The sequence below is a fragment of the Balaenoptera borealis genome (assembly GCF_965194805.1).
Source record: "Balaenoptera borealis genome assembly, chromosome: 19".
Classification (NCBI taxonomy): Eukaryota; Metazoa; Chordata; class Mammalia; order Artiodactyla; family Balaenopteridae; genus Balaenoptera; species Balaenoptera borealis.
The window spans coordinates 59,306,342-59,325,898 of NC_138878.1; the positions used below are offsets into that span (position 1 = coordinate 59,306,342).

Genomic DNA, 19,557 nt, shown 5'->3' on the forward strand with positions numbered 1-19,557 from the left:
GTGCCACCAGGGAAGTCCCAGCAAAGTAAATTTTGAAACCTTCTGGAAAGGACTCACCATTCTAGATGCCATTAAGAAGATTTGTGATTCATGGGAAGAGGTCAAAATACCAACATTAATAAGAGTTTGGATGAAGCTGATTCTAACCCTCATGGATGACTTTGAGGAGTTCAAGACTTTGGTGGAGGAAGTAACCACAGATGGGGTGGAAATAGCAAGAGAACTAGAATTAGAAGTGGAGTCTGAAGATGTGATTGAATTGCTGCAATCTCATGGAAAAACTTTAATGAATGAGGAGTTGTTTCTTTCTTTTCTTCTTTGTTTTTTTTTGGCTGCGTTAGGTCTTTGTTCTGTGTGCAGGCTTTCTCTAGTTGCGGTGAGCGGGGGCTACTCTTCGTTGTGGTGCACGGGCTTCCCATTGTGGTGGCTTCTCTTTTTGCACAGCACAGGCTCTAGGCGCGCGGGCTTCAGTAGTTGTGGCTCGCGGGCTCAGTAGTTGTGGCTCACGGGCTCTAGAACGCAGGCTTAGTAGTTGTGGCACATGGGCTTAGTTGCTTTGCGGCCTGTGAGATCTTCCTGGACCAGGGTTCGAACCCGTGTCCCCTGCATTGGCAGGCAGATTCTTAACCACTGCGCCACCAGGGAAGTCCAGGAGTCGTTTCTAATGGGTGAGCAAAGAAAGTGGTTTTTTGCGTTGGCATCTATTCCTGGTGAAGATTGTTGAAACGACAACAAAGGATTTAGAATATGACATAAACGTAGTTGATAAAGCAGCAGTAGGGTTTGAGAGGATTGACTCCAATTTTGAAAGTTCTTCTGCGGGTAAATGCTCTCAAACAACACTGCAGGCTACAGAGAAATTGTGAAAGAAAGAGTCAATCGATGCGGCAAACTTCATTGTTGTCTTATTTTAAGAAATTGCCACAGCTCCCCAACCCTTCAGCGCCCACCCCCCTGATCAGTCAGCAGCCACCAGCAGTGAGGCAGGACCCTCCAGCACAACAAGAGTATGACTTGTTGAAGGCTCAGATGATGGTTAGTATGTTTTTAGCAAGAAAGTATTTTTAAATTCAGGTAGGCACATTATTTTTTTAGACATCATGCTATTGCACACTTAATAGACTATAGTGTGAACATAACTTTTATATGCACTGGGAAACCAAAACATTCTTGTGACTCGCTTTATTGCAATATTCACTTTATCACGGTGATCTGGAACCGAACTCGAAATATCTCCGAGGTCTGCCTGTACCAGTTAGTTCTTGTACATAGCGAGTCATAGCGTCAAATTGCTTACTCAGGTCCCCATAATGTTCACTCCGTGGAGGAATGGACGTTTTAGAAATGCCAGTAGAAAAACAAACAAAGAAACAAACAAGAGAAATGCCAGTAGGCCTAGGGTGCCCCAAAACTATTTCAAAAGGAGTTAACCATGTCTCCTATTGTATTTGGTGTATTTTGTATTTTTATAAGGGCCAGGGGTAATGCTTCTAGTTAATTTCTTGCCAGGTTTTTTTCCTGAAGTCCTTTTTAGGTCAAGATTTTTATGTTCCACTTGCCCTGATGATTGAGGATGTTACAAGGTATGACATTTTAAGGAGCATCCCAGAGTCTGTGCAAAGCAAGCAGCTTGTTTCTGCTGTAAATTTATTTATGTATTTATGTATTTATTTCCGCCGTTCCTTGGTCTGATTCCAGCCACAGAGGAATACCAAACTGAGGGATAATCTCAGTTATTCACTTCTTTTCCACCGTCATAGCGTCAGCACTTCTAGTTGGATAACCTCCAGCCCCTCCAGTAAACATGCAATCAGCAAACAGCGGAAATAGCCTGAAGCCGGAGGTCAATGTATGGAACCCGTGTGGGACAGTGCAAGGGTCAGTGTGGACCTTGGAGGATTTCCTGAGATAAGCTGTTCTCCAGAGACCTGCTGAGAGTCCCAAACAGCACATCAGGAAATACTTTGATGAGAAATTTTATGGATGCTGGGGCAGAACCCATTGTCCTTTAGTTGCTTTGCTGCCGCCCATCTGCACTCAGGTCCCACCTAATGGGAGATAAGGCAGCCAGAAGGTCAAATTATAGCTCAATAAAAAAAAAAAAAGAAAGGGAGGGGGCCACTGGAAGTCCATTTGGCCCAATGTATAATCCGCTAGTGAATGCTTGGTTCATTTTTTAAAAAATTTAGGTGTAATTGACTTTTTTTTTTGGCTGCATCTTGGCCTGTGGGATCTTAGTTCCCCAACCAGGGATCGAACCCGGGCCCCCTGCAGGGGAAGCGTGGAGTCTTAACCACTGGGCCGCCAGGGAAGTCCCGACATACAACATTATATTAGTTTCGGGTACACAACATAGTGATTCGATATTTGTATATATTGTGAAATGATCACAATAAGTCTAGTTAACATTCGTCACCATACATAGTTAAAAAAACAATTTTTCTTCCTCGTGATAAAGAGTTGTAAGATCTACTCTCTCAGCCATTTTCAAATATGCGATGCAGTGTTATGAACTACAGTCTCCATGCCCTACGTTACATCCTCAGGACATACTGTTTGGCACCCTTTTGTAGCCATTTGTCTTTTTCAGTTTGTGGGGCACTTACCTGACTAACTGGTAATGTCGGTCAGGGATAAAAGCAGGTTTAGACATTGGGTGGAGAAGGGGTGCGGTGGGTAGGGCGTTCAGCAGACTTACGGCCTCTGTCCTTCCCTGGAGATGGGGTGTCAGTCTCCATGGTGTGGTCTCCACGGAGAACAGCAGTGATTTTAGCAGGGAGGTCAACTAGACCGTAATAGGGCAGCAACGATATCCCTGTTGGCGGTCGGGGTACCAGCAGAGGTTAATAAGAATCCGTGGGATTTCCACACGCGACACCAGTGCAGCAGACTCCAAAAGCATATCTGGAGTCGGTGTATGTACTGCCTGTTTGCAAGCTCTAGGAAGAGCTATGAGCTGGGCTGCCTGGGCTGATTTTATAGTGGGCAAAGCATATACCTCCAGTATTTCATGTGGGGAAATTTGGGCATGACTGGTGATTAGGTATCCCCAGGAATTTCATCTACAGGAGCCACTGCAAAATAGAAGTCCGGGTTGTCTGAGGGGGTGTCTAAGAGGTGCTCTCATGGCTTTGAGACCATTTCCCTAGTTGCAGGGCAATCGGGTGGATAGGGTGGGGCTCTCCATCACCAGGGAGGGACAGTAACGCAAATGGGTTTAAAGTGTTACAGCGACGGGGAAGATGATGGTGGGGTGGGTTCCCAGGGCCACTGTGTAGAGAGGGGCCGTGTCACAGGAACAGCAGGGGGAGCAGAGGGGACCGGGGAGCCCCGTGTGAGGGTGGTGGCTCAGGGGGCCGTGCCTGATGCCACAGGGTCTAACTGACCTGGGAAATATGCTACAGGACTTATCTGAGAAGCCAAAAAGTTGTCCTAAAATACCTACAGCAATTCCACCATCTTCGTGGCAATAGAGGTGAAAAGCTTTGTCAGAATGAGGTCAGCCAAGAGCTGGGGGTGTGGACAATGATGATTTTAAAGTTTCAGGGGACGGATGTTCATTGCAGCATTGTTTACAATAGCCAAGATATGGAAGCAACCTAAATGTCCATCAACAGAGGAATGGATAAAGAAGATGTGGTATATATATATGCAATGGAATATTACTCAGCCATAAAAAAGAACAAAATAATGCCATTTGCAGCAACATGGATGGACCTAGAGATTGTCACACTGAGTGAAGTATGTCAGAGGAAGGCAAATATATGATATCACTTATATGTGGAATCTAAAAAAATAATACAAATGAACTTATATACAAAAGAGAGTGAGTGCCCTAAGGAGAATGAGAGGGTCTGTCTATCACCCTGCTTGTCTAGTTACAGAGTAAGAGATCCCCCATGTATTGAGCAAGGGTGGGGCCTGGGGTAAAGGCTACAAAGCAAAGTCAACTGTAAGGACTTGGGAAGATAATAGAGGAAGACTCACAACATCCCTGAGGTACATGAGTCCGTGTTAATCGTCTCCCTCTAAACGCAATTGCAGAGAGAAATTGTGAGTGAGGAATCAACAGCGGGGGAAAGAAAGCTGAGCAGAGGTCAATCACTGTAAACCAGGCTGCGTCAGCGGGGGTTGCTGTGAGGATAGCGGCTGGATTAGTTTCTGCTTTATAACAAAGTGAAAAAATGTGGAACACCTCACAAATTTGTGTGTCATCCTTGTGCAGGGGCCATGCTAATCTCTGTATCGTTCTAATTTTAGTATATGTGCTGCCGAAGTGAGCACATAAATAAATTTTTAAAAAAAGAAATCCAATTCCAGGTCCTTTTTTAAAAAAATATTCATTTATTTATTTAGGCTGCGCTGGGTTTTAGTTGCAGCACACTGGATCTTTAGTTACGGCATGCAGGCTTCATAGTTGTGGCATGCATGCAGGATCTAGTTCCCCAATCAGGGATCGAACCCGGGCCCCTTGCATTGGGAGCACGGAGTCTCATCCACTGGACCACCAGAGAAGTCCCCCGATTCTCTATCTTAAGTTAAATGTTGGGTGCTGGGGTGTGACTGAGGATAGACTGACCTTGTCCTTGATGGGGAATTGCCCCCAGAAGGGGGAGAACGGACCCTCTGAGGGCTCGGTGTTCTAGGATGATTGCTTTTTTTTTTTTTTTGGCTGTGTTGGGTCTTCGTTGCTGTGTGCAGGCTTTCTCTAGTTGCGGCAAGCGGGGGCTACTCTTTGTCGTGGTGTGCAGGCTTCTCATTGTGGTGGCTTCTCTTGTTGTGGAGCACGGGCTCTAGGCGTGCGGGCTTCAGTAGTTGTGGCTCGCGGGCTTTAGAGCACAGGCTCAGTAGTTGTGGCCCATGGGCTTAGCCGCTCCGCGGCATGTGGGATCTTCCCGGACCAGGGCTCGAACCCGTGTTCCCTGCATTGGCAGGCGGATTCTTAACCACTGCGCCACCAGGGAAGTCCCCTGGATGATTGCTTTTTAAGCTTTCCTTTATTTGAAGTTCAGGACAACTGTTTTCCCAATGCCTGGCTTTTTACAGAATGTGCAGTTGTCTTGGGACAAAGGCAAGGACTGTTGATTTTAATTGCTTTTTTCTCCTGCTTTCCTGCAGGCTATTTTATTATATTATTTATTTATTTATTTATTTAACATCTTTACTGGAATATATTTGCTTTACAATGGTGTGTTGGTTTCTGCTTTATAACAAAGTGAATCAGTTATACATATACATATGTTCCCATATCTCTTCCCTCTTGCGTCTCCCTCCCTCCTACCCTCCCTATCCCACCCCTCTAGGTGGTCACAAAGCACTGAGCTGATCTCCCTGTCTGCAGGCTATTTTAAAAGAGTTGAGAAGCAGTCTCTGTAATAACATTGAGAGATTGTCCATCCCAACTGCACGATTTTGGATTTGCCTCTTTATATCAGGGAGAAGATTTCCAGCTAAAGCAGAAATCAAAAGATTTCTGTGTTCTGGGGCTTTTGGGTTTGATGCGGTGTGTCTTTGAAAAGTCTGCACAGAGATCCTTCCACAGAGATCTGGGGATGTTCGTCTTCTTTCTGAGCGCACAATTCACCCTGGAACCAGTTCACCTTTGGAGGAAAGGCCTTCAGCATCATCCCTATCAGCCTCTACCTGCATCATTTCCTGGTCATTTGCAGGAGGGCATGGGAAGGATTGGCCACCAGTTTCCCCAGTGTGGGGAGTTTTCTCCAGGAGGTCTTGGCGTATAACTATAGTATAATCACGGGTGGAAAGAACACCCCTTACAAGCTGCCCCTATGAGCAGGGTTATAAATGGCCACTAATCTTTCTAGCTCCTCTCGACATTTGGCAGGATCTTCTGAAAGTGGGAGTAAAAGGGCTTTGTAGTTTAAAAGATCTGCTGGTGTCCAGGGCACGTGAACTCTTTGTGTTGGGGGTCCAGGATACATTCACCAAGCCCTTTGCCTGGGAAAGCCTGAAGCTGATGGGTTTTGATTACAGAGCCCTGGGAAGTACTCCTAATTGCCAGAGATGGCAAGACAGGTCCTGAAGCCTCTGCCAGTTTTCTTCCTCAACATCAGTATTTACATAAATAACCTATATCCCCCAGACCTGGAGGATCCTGCCAGAGTGCTTTCTGGAATTCTTGCAGGGAAAGGGAACTTAATGCTCGCAGCTGGGTGTTTGAGAGATTTTCTGGGGAGGTTGGAGGAGTTTTAGGAATTTGCTGAGGAGGTGAGATTAGATTTGGGGAGGGGGATTTGGGGCAGGGACCCAGAGATCCAAAGATCTTCTGGAGGGTCAGGGACAGGGAGTTGGTTGTAAAGCGGCATATAGGAGGGTGGAAAAGGGGAATTTATGGGGGCTGTGGATTTTCATTTTTGTTCTAAGTCTGATTTCTCTTTTTTACTCTTGTTAAAGGAGTCCCTAAGGTTAGCCAGAATGCTCTTTTGCGTCCTTCTATCAATTTGATCTTGGTAACAACAGGACACTTATTTAGGATGAGAGGTCTCTAAAATCTTTTTTTTTTGGCTGCTTCGGGTCTTAGTTGCGGCACGTGGGCTCTTTGTTGCGCGCGGGCTTCTCTCTAGTTGTGGCCTGCGGGTTTTCTCTTCTCTAGTTGTGGCGCATGGGCTCCAGGGCACGTGGGCTCTGTAGTTTGCAGCACGCTGGCTCTCTCACTGAGGTGTGCAGGCTCAGTAGTTGTGGTACCCGGCCTTAGTTGCCCTGGGGCATGCAGGATCTTAGTTCCCCGACCAGGGATCGAACCCACGTCCCCTGCATTGGAAGGCAGATTCTTTACCACTGGACCACCAGGGAAGTCCCCTCTAAAATCTTTTAAAAGTGTAAATGTTTTTCCAAATCAAAGGATCCCTTATCTCACCATTGATGGGTAGGATCTTCAAAGGTGTATCCATTCTAGTAGTGACTCAATCCAGTAAGCCTTTTTATGGCAAGACCCAGAGGTAATTTTCCTGGCTTAGAATAAATGTTCACCGTGGATCCAAGAGGCATCACCCAAATTGGTTGCAGAAGACATAGCTCCCATGGTCCAAAAGGCCACTCCCAAAGATAGACCTTAAGGAGGCAAAGATCCTTATTGCCGCAGGTGGTAAAAAATATTTATGAAAACTCATGTCTCCAGATTCCCACAGAAACGAGACACTTCCAGTCACAGACCTGGTAATCTGTGATTACAGGCAGTCAAGACTGGGATGGGATTTTCCCAGCACCGACGAGGCAACAAGGTTAGAGCAACACAGCCCCTGATGGACTTGGACTCCTAATTAAAACAAACTCCCCTGAGAGCTGGCACCATCAGAGAAAGAAAGTGCTGCTTGTCACTTCGCATCTGGGCTTCCTACACCCTGCTGGCCAGCCACCTGATGCAAGCTGCGCCCCCCAGCTGGGCAAACCAGAGAGAGTGTTCTCACTGGTTACAAAGCCAAGCTCTCAGGACACCAGAGGAGATGAAAAGAGAGTTTCATCTGGTTTGTTTTTTTTATGGGTGACCCACAGCAAAGTTTGTCTAGATAGATGCCAGTCTGGGAACTGTAAACTCACCAAGCTGTGAGGCCAGGTTAAACCCCAGGCTTGTAGAGCCTTTGCCTTTCTTCTACCTTATGATTCTCCTAATGACAATCAACACAAGAGACAACCATCATCAAAAATCTACAAATAATAAATGATGGAGAGGATGTGGAGAAAAGGGATCCCTCCTATACTGTTGGTGGGAATGTAAATTGGTGCAGCCACTATGGAGAACAGTATGGCGGTTCCTCAAAAAAAAACATAGAGCTACTATATGATCCAGCAGTCCCACTCCTGGGCATATATCCAGAGAAAACTCTAATTTGAAAAGACACGTGCACCCCAGTGTTCATTGCAGCACTATTTACAATAGCCAAGACATGGAAGCAACCTAAGTGTCCATCGACAGATGAATGGATAAAGAAGATGTGGTACATATATATAATGGAATATTACTCAGCCATAAAAAAAAGAAATAATGCCATTTGCAGCAACATGGATGGACCTAGAGATTATCATACTAAGCGAAGTACATCAGAAAGAGAAAGACAAATACCATGTGATATCACCTATATGTGGAATCTAAAAAAATGATACAAATGAACTTATTTACAAAACAGAAACAGACTTATAGACATAGAAAACAGACTTATGGTTACCAAAGGGGAAATGGTGGGGGAGGGATAAATTAGGAGTTTGGGATTAACAGATACAAATTACTATATATAAAATAGATAAACAACAAGGACCTACTTTTAGCACAAGGAACTACATTCAATATCTTGTAATAACCTCTAACAAAAAAGAATCTGAAAAAAAAAATATATATATACACACACACATACAGGCAAAGGAACACAATGACCATCTCTGGAAGGGAAAGGATGAATTAAAACCCAGAGTACTCAAGAGAAAAAACACAAGGATCACTATACACCCCCAAAACTAGTTCATACTAATGTTTTCTCCAGCTAAGGTAAGTTTAGAAGGGAGAAATACTGTAGAGTCTTGTACTGCTGGGTTTGATCAGACCCCACGCAGAGAAAAGAAGTCTTACCTTTTGCTGCCTCCAGAGTGGGCAGAACGTTCCAGCCAATGAGATCTCATCCCCGTTGCCGGAAACCATAGGGGAGGGAAGACTTTCCTTCTGCTCTCCTGGGTCTCCAATGGCTGGGTCTGCGAACTAACCTGATGACAGGCAGATTAACAGGAGAAAAGGCAGACAAACTTATTAACTTTTAAGAATTGAAGTATAGTTGGTTTATAGTGTTTCAGGTATACAGCAAAGTGATTCAGTTGATATATATGTATGTATTCTTTTTCAGATTCTTTTCCATTATGGTTTATTACAAGATATTGAATATAGTTCCCTGTGTTATATATAATAGTAGGTCCTTGTTGTTTATCTATTTTATATATAATAGTGTGTATCCGTTAATCCCAAATTCCCAAATTATCCCTCCCCAAATATATTAATTTTTAATTTCACGTGCATGGTTGTATCAGAAAAGAAGAGTACCCCTCAAAAGCAGTGAGAGTTGAAAGCTTATATACCGTCTTCACGGGGAAAGGGAGGGGGAGAGAGGCCACTTATGGGAGAGCAAATGATTTTTATGGAAGATAAACGGGGCTTAAGGAGAACAGATAGGCAATTTGATAGTTTGTGACAATATCTGTCTGGGTTGTGGTGTCGACTTCTGGTCTACTCTACTAGGGAAGCAATTTCTGACAAGTGAGTTCTTTTTTTTTTTTTTTAAGGATCGTTTTTTAGGTAGATAAGGGGAGTTCAGAGAAAGCCTCTCCTACGTTTATTGATTCTCAAATGTCTTCAGCTCAAAATAGTCTTTATGCCAGCACCCACTCTCCAAGCACTGTGCTTTTTCTCCCCTAAAGCAGAGGAATCACTATTTACCCAGATAAACAGAAGTTGAAGGAGTTCATTACCACTAGACCTGCCCTGCAAGAAACATTAAAGGGGGTCCTTCAGGTTGAAATGAAAATAAGTTAAACAGTAACTCGAAGCCATATGAAGATACAAAGTCCTCCCATAAAGGTAATACCCTGGCAAATATAAAAGCCAGTATTATTTTAATCTTGAATTGTAACTCCACTTTTTTTTTAATTAATTAATTTTTTTTTTTGTCCGTGCCACTTGGCTTGCAGGATCTTTGTTCCCTGACCAGGGGTTGAACCTGGGCTATGGCAGTGAAAGCGCTGAGCCCTAACCACTGGACCACCAGGGAATTCCCCACTTTTAATTTTCTATAGAATTTAAAAGACAAATGCATATATTAATTACTTAATTACTTATAGATTATAAATTATTAATGTAATGCAATAACAGTGACAGAAAGAAGAAAAAAACACATGATTATCTCAATTGAGGCAGAAAAAGCATTTGACAAAATTCAAAATTTTTCATGATGAAAATATCCAACAAACTAGGAACAGAAGGAAATTACCTTAACATAATCAGGCCTTTTATGAAAAGCCCACAGTTGACATCATACTCAGTGGTGAAAGACCAAAAGCTTTTCCTCTAAGATCAGGAACAAGACAAAAATGCCAGCTTTACCACTTCTATTTAACGAAGTACTGGAAGTCCTAGACAGAACAATTAGGCAAGAAAGTGTAGTGGAAGGTATCCAAATTGGAAAAGAAGAAGAAAAATTAACTGGGTTTGCAGACAACATGATCTTATACATAGAAAACCCTAAAGATTCCACAAAAAACTTGTTAAAACAATAAACGAATTCATAAAGTTGCAGATTCAAAACAGACACACACAAATCAGTTGTTTTCTATACACTAAGAATGAACAAACCAAAAAAGAGATTAAGAAAACATTCCATCTACAATAGCATCAAAAATAATTTAAAAATAGGAATAAACTTAACCAAGGAGGCAGAAAAACTTGTACACTGAAAACCATAAAACATCACTGAAAGAAATTAAAGAAGACACAAATAAATAAATAGAAAGACATCCTATTTTCATGGATTGGAAGTCTTAATATATTGTTAAGATATCAATCAGTATTACCCAAAGTGATCTACAGATTCAACACAATCTCTATCAAAATCCCAACAGAGTTTTTTTGCAGAAAAATACATCCTAAAATTCATATAGAATCTTAACGGACCCTGAATAGCCAAAACGATCTTGAAAAAGAAGAACAAAGCTGGAGGACTCACAATTTCTGATTTCAAGACTTGACACAAAGCTACAGTTTTGCAAGGATTTCACAGATATGACATCAAAAGCACAGGTGACAACAAAAATAGATAAATTGGACTTTATTAAAATTCAAAATTTTGTGAATCATTCATATGACACTGTCAACAAGTGAAAAGGTGACCCACAGAATAGAGGAAAATATTCACAAATTATATATAAAACAGGGAATTCATATCTAGACTATATAAAGAACACCCACAACTAAACAACAACAAAACAAACAACCCAATTCAAATATGGGTAAAAGACTTGAATAGACATGTCTCCAAAGAAGATATGCAAATGACCAAAAAACCCATAAAAATATGCTTATTAGGGAAATGCAAATCAAGAGCACAATGGATACCACTTCACTCCCGTTAGAATGATAATTATTTTTAAAAAACCTGAAAATAACAAGAATTAGCAAGGATGTGGAGAAATTGCAATTGTGCATTACTGGTCAGAATGTAAATAGGATGGCCACTGTGGAGAACAGTATGGAGTTTTCTCAAAAAGTTAAATATAGAATTACTATATGATCCAGAAATTCTACTTCTAGGTATATACCAAAAAGAATCAAAAGAAGGGAATCAAACAGATACTTGCACACGAATGTTCATAGTAGCATTAGTCACAATAGCCAAGAGGTGGAAGCAACCCACATGTCCATCAACAGATGAATGAATAAACAAAATGTGGTATATACATACAATGGAATAATATTCTGCCTGAAAAGTGATCAAAATTCTGATACATGCTGCAACATGCACAAATGTTGAAAACATTATGCCAAGTGAAATAAAACCAGACACTAAAAGACAAATATGTATGATTTATCTTATGTATGGCATCTAGAATACACAGATTCATCAAGACAGAAAGTAGAATAGAGGTTACATGGACCTGGGGATAGGGAATGATTGTTTAATGGGTACAGAATTTCTATTTGGGATGTTAAATAAAAATTCAGTTGAGTAAATTAAAAAATCAATTTGGGAGGGCACCTGCTGGATGCTGGTGGGGGACCCAATGCCCAAGGAAACAGGAAGAACCCCCAAGTGAACCGGTAGGATGTGGGGGGACTGAGGGGGGAGGAGAAGTGGAGACTGGACAGGACCGGCACCCCTGAGGGGTGGCTGAGAGGGGGGAGGGGTTCCCATGCCTGGAGGGACCCTCCGGGGCTCGGATCAGGGGCGAGTGGGCCCAGCGTTTCCTCTGCCCAGTTGGCCAAGGAAGTCTTCCCAGCTCTCTGGCTGGGTCCTATGCCCTCAGAGGTCCCCTCTGGGCCGGGTTGGTCCTGGGGCATAGTAGGGAGGCCAGGAGAGAACAGGAGAGGCAGGCGGGAGGGGCCCTCCTGGATGGGAGGAGCCGAAGAGGAGCAGAGGGCATTTGCCCGGCCAACTCGAGCCCAGGAAGCCTGCTGGGCCCCCAGCTGGGGTCCACCACCCTCTGAGACCAGAGGGGGAGGCACAGCTGGACTCCTTCTGTTCTGTTGAGCCTAAGCCCCACCCCCCACCCCCCCAGGGCCTTTTCCAGCCCTATGGGTCCTAAGCATAGGCCCCAGCCACCGCCCAAACCTCGCCCATCCTTAGGCCCTGCCCTCCACAGCCAAGGCCTTTTCCACCTTTTTTTCTTTTTTTTCCTCCTTCTCTTTTTTACTATTGTGGTTCTGTTTTACCTTCCGGTTATTGTTTCATCTATATTTTTATTATTATTTTTTTCTAACATATCTGTTAGTTTCCTAGTCTAATTTTATTTTTTACTTTGTTATTGTTCTCTCTTTTTTTTTTGCTGCCCTGTGTGGCTTGCAGGATCTTGGTTCACGAGCTGGGGGTCAGGCCAAAGCTCCTGCGGTGGGAGCTCCGAGTCCGAACCACTGGACTAACGAGAACCTCAGACCCCAGGGAATATTCATCTGAGTGAGGTCTCCCGGAGCTCCTCATCTCAGCACCAAGACCCAGCTCTCCCCAACAGCCTACAAACTCCAGTGTTGGAAGCCTCAGGCCAAACAACCAGTAAGACAGGAACATAATCCCACTCATTAAAAAAAGGAAAACAAAAAAAATGAGATGGCAAAAAAATATGTCACAGATGAAGGAGCAAGGTAAAGACCCACAAGACCAAATACATGAAGAGGAAATAGGCAATCTACCTGAAAACAATTCAGAGTAATGATAGTAAAGATGATCCAGAATCTCGGAAATAGAATGGAGGCACGGATTGAGAAAATACAAGAAATGTTTAACAAAGATCTAGAAGAACTAAAGAACAAACAAACAGAGATGAACAACACAATAACTGAAATGAAAAATACACTAGAAGGAATCAATAACAGAATAACTGAGGCAGAAGAACGAATAAGTGAGCTGGAAGACAAAATGGTGGAAATAACTGCCAAGGAGCAGAATAAAGAAAAAAGAATGAAAAGAATTGAAGACAGTCTCAGAGACCTCTGGGACAACACTAAACACACCAACATTCGAATTATAGGGGTCCCAGAAGAAGAAGAGAAAAAGAAAGAGTCTGAGAAAATATTTGAAGAGATTATAGTGGAAAACTTCCCTAACATGGGAAAGGAAATAGTCACCCAAGTCCAGGAAGCACAGAGAGTCCCATACAGGATAAACCCAAGGAGAAACATGCCGAGACACATAATAATCAAATTGGCAAAAATTAAAGACAAAGAAAAATTATTGAAAGCAGCAAGGGAAAAATGACAAATAGCATACAAGGGAACTCCCATAAGGTTAACAGCTGATTTCTCAGCAGAAACTCTACAAGCCAGAAGGGAGTGGCATGATATACTTAAAGTGATGAAAGGGAAGAACCTACAACCAAGATTACTCTACCCGGCAAGGATCTCATTCAGATTCGATGGAGAAATCAAAAGCTTTACAGACAAGCAAAAGCTAAGAGAATTCAGCGCCACCAAACCAGCTCTACAACAAATGCTAAAGGAACTTCTCTAAGTAGGAAACACAAGAGAAGAAAAGCACCTACAAAAACAAACCCAAAACAATTAAGAAAATGGTCATAGGAACATACATATTGATAATTACCTTAAACGGGAATGGATTAAATGCTCCAACCAAAAGACACAGGCTTGCTGAATGGATACAAAAACAAGACCCATATATATGCTGTCTACAAGAGACCCACTTCAGACCTAGTGACACATACAGACTGAAAGTGAAGAGAAGGAAAAAGATATTCCATGCAAATGGAAATCAAAAGAAAGCTGGAGTAGCAATACTCATATCAGATAAAATAGACTTTAAAATAAAGACTGTTACAAGAGATAAGGAAGGACACTACATAATGATCAGGGGATCAATCCACGAAGAAGATATAACAATTATAAATGTTTATGCACCCAACATAGGAGCACCTCAATACATAAGGCAAATGCTAACAACCATGAAAGGGGAAATCGATAGTAACACAATAATAGTAGGGGACTTTAACACCCCGCTTACACCAATGGACAGATCATCCAAACAGAAAATTAATAAGGAAACACAAGCTTTAAAAGACACAATAGGCCAGATAGATTTAATTGATATTTACAGAGCATTCCACCCAAAAGTGGCAGAATACACTTTCTTCTCAAGTGCACATGGAACATTCTCCAGGATAGATCACATCTCGGGTCACAAATCAAGCCTCGGAAAATTTAAGAAAATTGAAATCTTATCAAGCATCTTTTCTGACCACAATGCTATGAGATTGGAACTCAATTACAGAAAAAAAACTGTAAAAACCACAAATACATGGAGGCTAAACAGTGCACTATTAAATAACCAAGAGGGGGCTTCCCTGGTGGTGCAGTGGTTAAGAATCTGCCTGCCAATGCAGGGGACACGGGTTCGAGCCCTGGTCCGGGAAGATCTCACATGCCACGGAGCAACTAAGCCTGTGCACCACAACTACTGAGCCTGCACTCTAGAGCCTGTGAGCCACAACTACTGAAGCCCGCACGCCTAGAGCCCGTGCTCCGCAACAAGAGAAGCCACTGCAATGAGAAGCCCTCACACTGCAACCAAGAGTAGCCCCCACTCGCCGCAACTAAAGAAAGCCTGCACGCAGCAATGAAGACCCAAGGCAGCCAAAAATAAATAAATAAAATAAATAAAAATTTTAAAAAATATATATAAATAACCGAGAGCTCACTGAAGAAATCAAAGAAGAAATTTAAAAAATACATGGAAACAAATGACAACAAAAACACAATGACCCAAAACCTATGGGACACAGCAAAAGCAGTTCTAAGAGGGAAGTTTATAGCAATTCAATCTCACCTCAAGAAACAAGAAAAATCTCAAATAAACAATCTAACCCTACACCTAAAGCAACTAGAGAAAGAAGAATAAAGAAAACCCAAAGTCAGTAGAAGGGAAGAAACCATAAAGATCAGAGCAGAAATAAATGAAATAGAAATGAAGAAAACAATAGCAAAGATCAATAAAACTAAAAGCTGGTTCTTTGAGAAGATAAACAAAATTGATAAACCCTTAACCAGACTCATCAAGAAAAAAAGGGAGAGGACACAAATCACTAAAATTAGAAATGAAAAAGGAGAAATCACAACTGACACCGCAGAAATACAAAGGGTTTTAAGAGACTACTACAAACAACTATATGCCAATAAAATGGACAACCACAAAGAAATGGACAAATTCTTGGAAAGGTACAATGTTCCAAGATCGAACCAGGAAGAATTAGAAAATATAAGCAGACCTATCACAAGTAATGAAATTGAAACTGTAATTAAAAATCTTCCAACAAACAAAAGTCCAGGACCAGATGGCTTCACAGGTGAATTCTATCAAACATTTAGAGAAGAGCTAACACAGATCCTTTTCAAAATCTTCCAAAAAAATTGCAAAGAGAGGAACACTCCCAAATTCATTCTACAAAGCCACCATCACCCTGATAACAAAACCAGAAAAATATATCACAAAAAAGAAAATTATAGACCAATATCACTGATATTGGTCTATAATATCAAAACATAGATGCAAAAATCCTGAACAAAATACTAGCAAACAGAATCCAACAACATACTAAAAGGATCATACACCATGATCAAGTGGGATTTATCCCAGGGATGCAAGGATTCTTCAATATATACAAATCAATCAATGTGATACACTGTATTAACAAATTAAGGAATAACAACCATATGATCATCTCAATAGATGCAGAAAAAGCTTTTGACAAAATTCAATACAAATCAATCAATGTGATACACTGTATTAACAAATTAAGGAATAACAACCATATGATCATCTCAATAGATGCAGAAAAAGCTTTTGACAAAATTCAACACCCATTTATGATTAAAAAAACTCTCCAGAAAATGGGCATAGAGGGAACCTACCTCAACATAATAAAGGCCATATATGACAAACCCACAGCAAACATCATACTCAATGGTGAAAAACTGAAAGCATTTCCACTAAGATCAGGAACAAGACAAGGATGTCCACTCTTGCCACTCTTATTCAACATAGTTTTGGAAGTCCTAGCCATAGCAATCAGAGAAGAAAAAGAAATAAAAGGAATACAAATTGGAAAAGAAGAAATAAAACTGTCACTGTGTGCAGATGACATGATACTATACACAGAAAATCCTAAAGATGCCTCCAGAAAACTACTAGACCTAATCAATGAATTTGGTAAGGTTGCAGGATACAAAATTAATACACAGACATCTCTGGCATTCCTATACACTAACAACAAAAAATCGGAAAGAGAAATTAAGGAAACAATCCCATTTACCATCGCAACAAAAAGAATAAAATACCTAGGAATAAACCTACCTAAGGAGGTGAAAGACTTGTACTCAGAAAACTATAAAACACTGATGAAAGAAATCAAAGATGACATAAACAGATGGAGAAATATACCATGTTCTTGGATTGGAAGAATCAATATTGTGAAAATGAGTATACTACCCAAAGCAATCTACAGATTCAGTGCAATCCCTATCAAACTACCAATGGCATTCTTCACAGAATTAGAACAAAAAATTTTACAATTCATATGGAAACACAAAAGACCCTGAATAGCCAAAGAATTCCTGAGAAAGAAAAACGGAGCTGGAGGAATCAGGCTCCTGTCTTCAAACTATACTACAAAGCTACAGTAATCAAGACAGTATGGTACTGGCACAAAAACAGAAATATAGATCAATGACACAGGATAGAAAGCCCAGAGATAAACCCACGCATGTATGGTCACCTAATTTACAACAGAAGAGGCAGGAACATACAGTGGAGAAAGGACAGCCTCTTCAGTAAGTGGTGCTGGGAAAACTGGAAAGCTACATGTAAAAGAATGAAATTAGAACACTACCTAACACCATACACAAAAATAAACTCCAAATGGATTAAAGACCTAAATGTAAGACATTTTGAGCTTTGGGATGTATACCCAAGGCTCAATAACTTCTAGTTTCACATCAGTGTCAGTGGTCAGGGGCACTTGGTAAGGTCTTTTCCAGTGGGGTTTGAGAGATGTTTTCCTCTGATGGCTTTTCTAGAATACCCAATCACCAGGCTCCAGTCTGTGACCAAGAAGATCCTTTGAATTGGCATCTGGGAAAACTTCTTTAACCTGTCGGTGATAGGCTTTAGCATAAGGCATGAAAGATTTTCAGTAGCTGGTTATACTAACATGGGATAACAAGAGATGAGCAGAAAGTTTGTGTACTGATGGACATTGGTCTACCGTTGACTATCTCATGTGGAGTGAGTTTATGTTTTCCAAAGGGGGAACTGCAGAACACTGAGCAAGCCTAGAGGCAAGGAAGACCAGAGTTTCAGCAAGTTTAGAGATTTTAAGTTTGAGGATCCCATTAGTTCCTTCAACCTTGCTTGATGGTGGAGAATGATGGGGACAGTGGTAATTCCAAGAGGTTTCCAAGTCTTTCATTAAGGCTTGTATGATTTTCCCAGTGAAGTGGTTGCCTCGATTACTGAGGTTGTGGAAGGTGTACCCCAAGTGGGAAACACATTTTCTAACAGTTTCTTTGCCACTATGAGGGCATCAGCCTTGCAGCAGGGAACGGCTTCAACCCATGGGAAAAACATACATACAGTAACAAGAACATATTGATGACCCCTCCTAGGTGATAACTGAATGAAATCCAGTTGCAGATGTTCAAAGGGTCCAGAGGGAGGAGTTTGTGGCCTCTGGAGGGAAAATTAGTTTTTCCAGGATTACAGATCTGTCAGGTCAAACATTGATGGTTAGCTATTTTCAGAGTGTTATCAAAGTTTCTCACCAATGTTTATGTACAATTTGAGTCCTCTTAAATACACCATGATGGGTGAAGGGATAACAAAACTGAAAAATGGGGTTTGCCAGAGAGACAGGAAGAACCAAGTGGCCATCTTGATTTTCCCATAGTCTCGACTGTTTATTGAGTTTACAGACTACCACAAACTTTACAGATTATGCTGCTGCTGCCTTTGTATGAAAGTCAGCCAAGGCATTTCCCTGATACTCAGGTTTAGTCTCGTAATGTGAACCTCAGTGTGGAGGACAGCAATTTCAGAAGGTAAAAGAATGGCACTAAGAACTTTGTTTACCTGTTTGTTGCTCATGCTTGATTGGGTCCCAGTGGACGTAAGAAAACCCCCTTCATTTCCATAACATCCCAAATTCATTCATGACCTCAGATGCATACCGACTATCAGTATAACTATTAACAACTTGTCCTTTCAATAACTGGCATGCTCTGGTAAGGGAACGGAGCTCTGCTTGTTGGACTGATTTAGCCTGTGGGAGATTTCCCCTCTCAAGTAGTTCATATTAGTTAAGAACAGCATGAGCAGCTTGATAATTCCCTTTCTCATTTTTACAACATGATTCATCATCAAAAAAAAAAAACTACATAAGGGTTAGTCCAAAGTGTCTCATAAATCAGGGCGCAGTGTGTTGCAATGAGACATTATTACCTTGCAGTCATGGGGCTCACCTTCGTCAGGCAGGGGCAGTAATGTAGCAGGATCAAGAATGTCACAAGGTTTCAGATGTGAATGAGGTAGTGAGAGAAGAAGGATCTCATAGGAGGCTAGTCTGGTTACTGAGAAATGTTGGGTCAGTTCAGAATTAAGAAGACTTTGAACAGTGTATGGAGTTTGTAAATAAATGTCATTTCCAAAAGTTAAATATGCTGAGCCTTCTACAAAGTTTGCAGTTGCAGCTGTGTTACTGAACCAAGTTCATTTGCCTGAGGTGCAGCAAGCCAAACGCTGAGACGCCAAGGTTTGCAGCAGAGAAAGTTTATCCATGAGGCAACCAAGCAAGGAGACTGGAGAAGAGACCCTAAATCTGCCTCCCCAGAAGTGAAGGGCCTGAGATATTTATGAGATAAAGAAGAAGGGTGGTCTTAGGCATGGGGAAAGGTGATTGGAGGTAGGGAAAAGGTGAGTAATCGGTGTTCTGTGCAGGTATATCTGGGTTACATGCTTCTTTGTGGGGTGCGTGTTCAAAAAAGGAGGCACTTAGCGTGATCTGAGAGTGGAATTTTTGGCCCTCTGATGTCAAAAACTCATTCAGCAGATACCTGCACAGGCCCAGTTTTAGGGTCAGTGGTCCCAACAAGTCTTAGCTGGCTTGAACTGGACAAGACCAGACTCCAAGTTCCTGGAAAACAATTTAAGCCCCCATTGCTCTAGCAACCCATACATCAGTAATGTTATCTATAGGGGTGGTTAAGGAGTCAAAAAATAATTAAAGAGCACTTGGTCACTGAGGACAGGTTACAAGCAGAGGTATTTTTTTCTTATTTGTTTGTTTGTTTGT

The 19,557-nt window shown here is 41.7% G+C and overlaps 1 protein-coding gene across 2 annotated transcripts in view; it reads right to left on the reverse strand.

The window, feature by feature from the left end:
- The window catches only part of EXOC3L2 (exocyst complex component 3 like 2), an 83,502-nt gene that overhangs the window by 8,195 nt on the left and 55,750 nt on the right, over positions 1-19,557 (reverse strand). The window contains exon 13 of one of the 2 annotated variants that reach the window (XM_082367850.1): positions 8,582-8,712. In XM_082367850.1, the coding sequence (XP_082223976.1) occupies positions 8,582-8,712 (131 nt within the window). Of the gene's footprint in view, positions 1-8,581; positions 8,713-19,557 lie in introns of those variants that run through there. The other variant, XR_014237597.1, reaches the window with a different exon arrangement.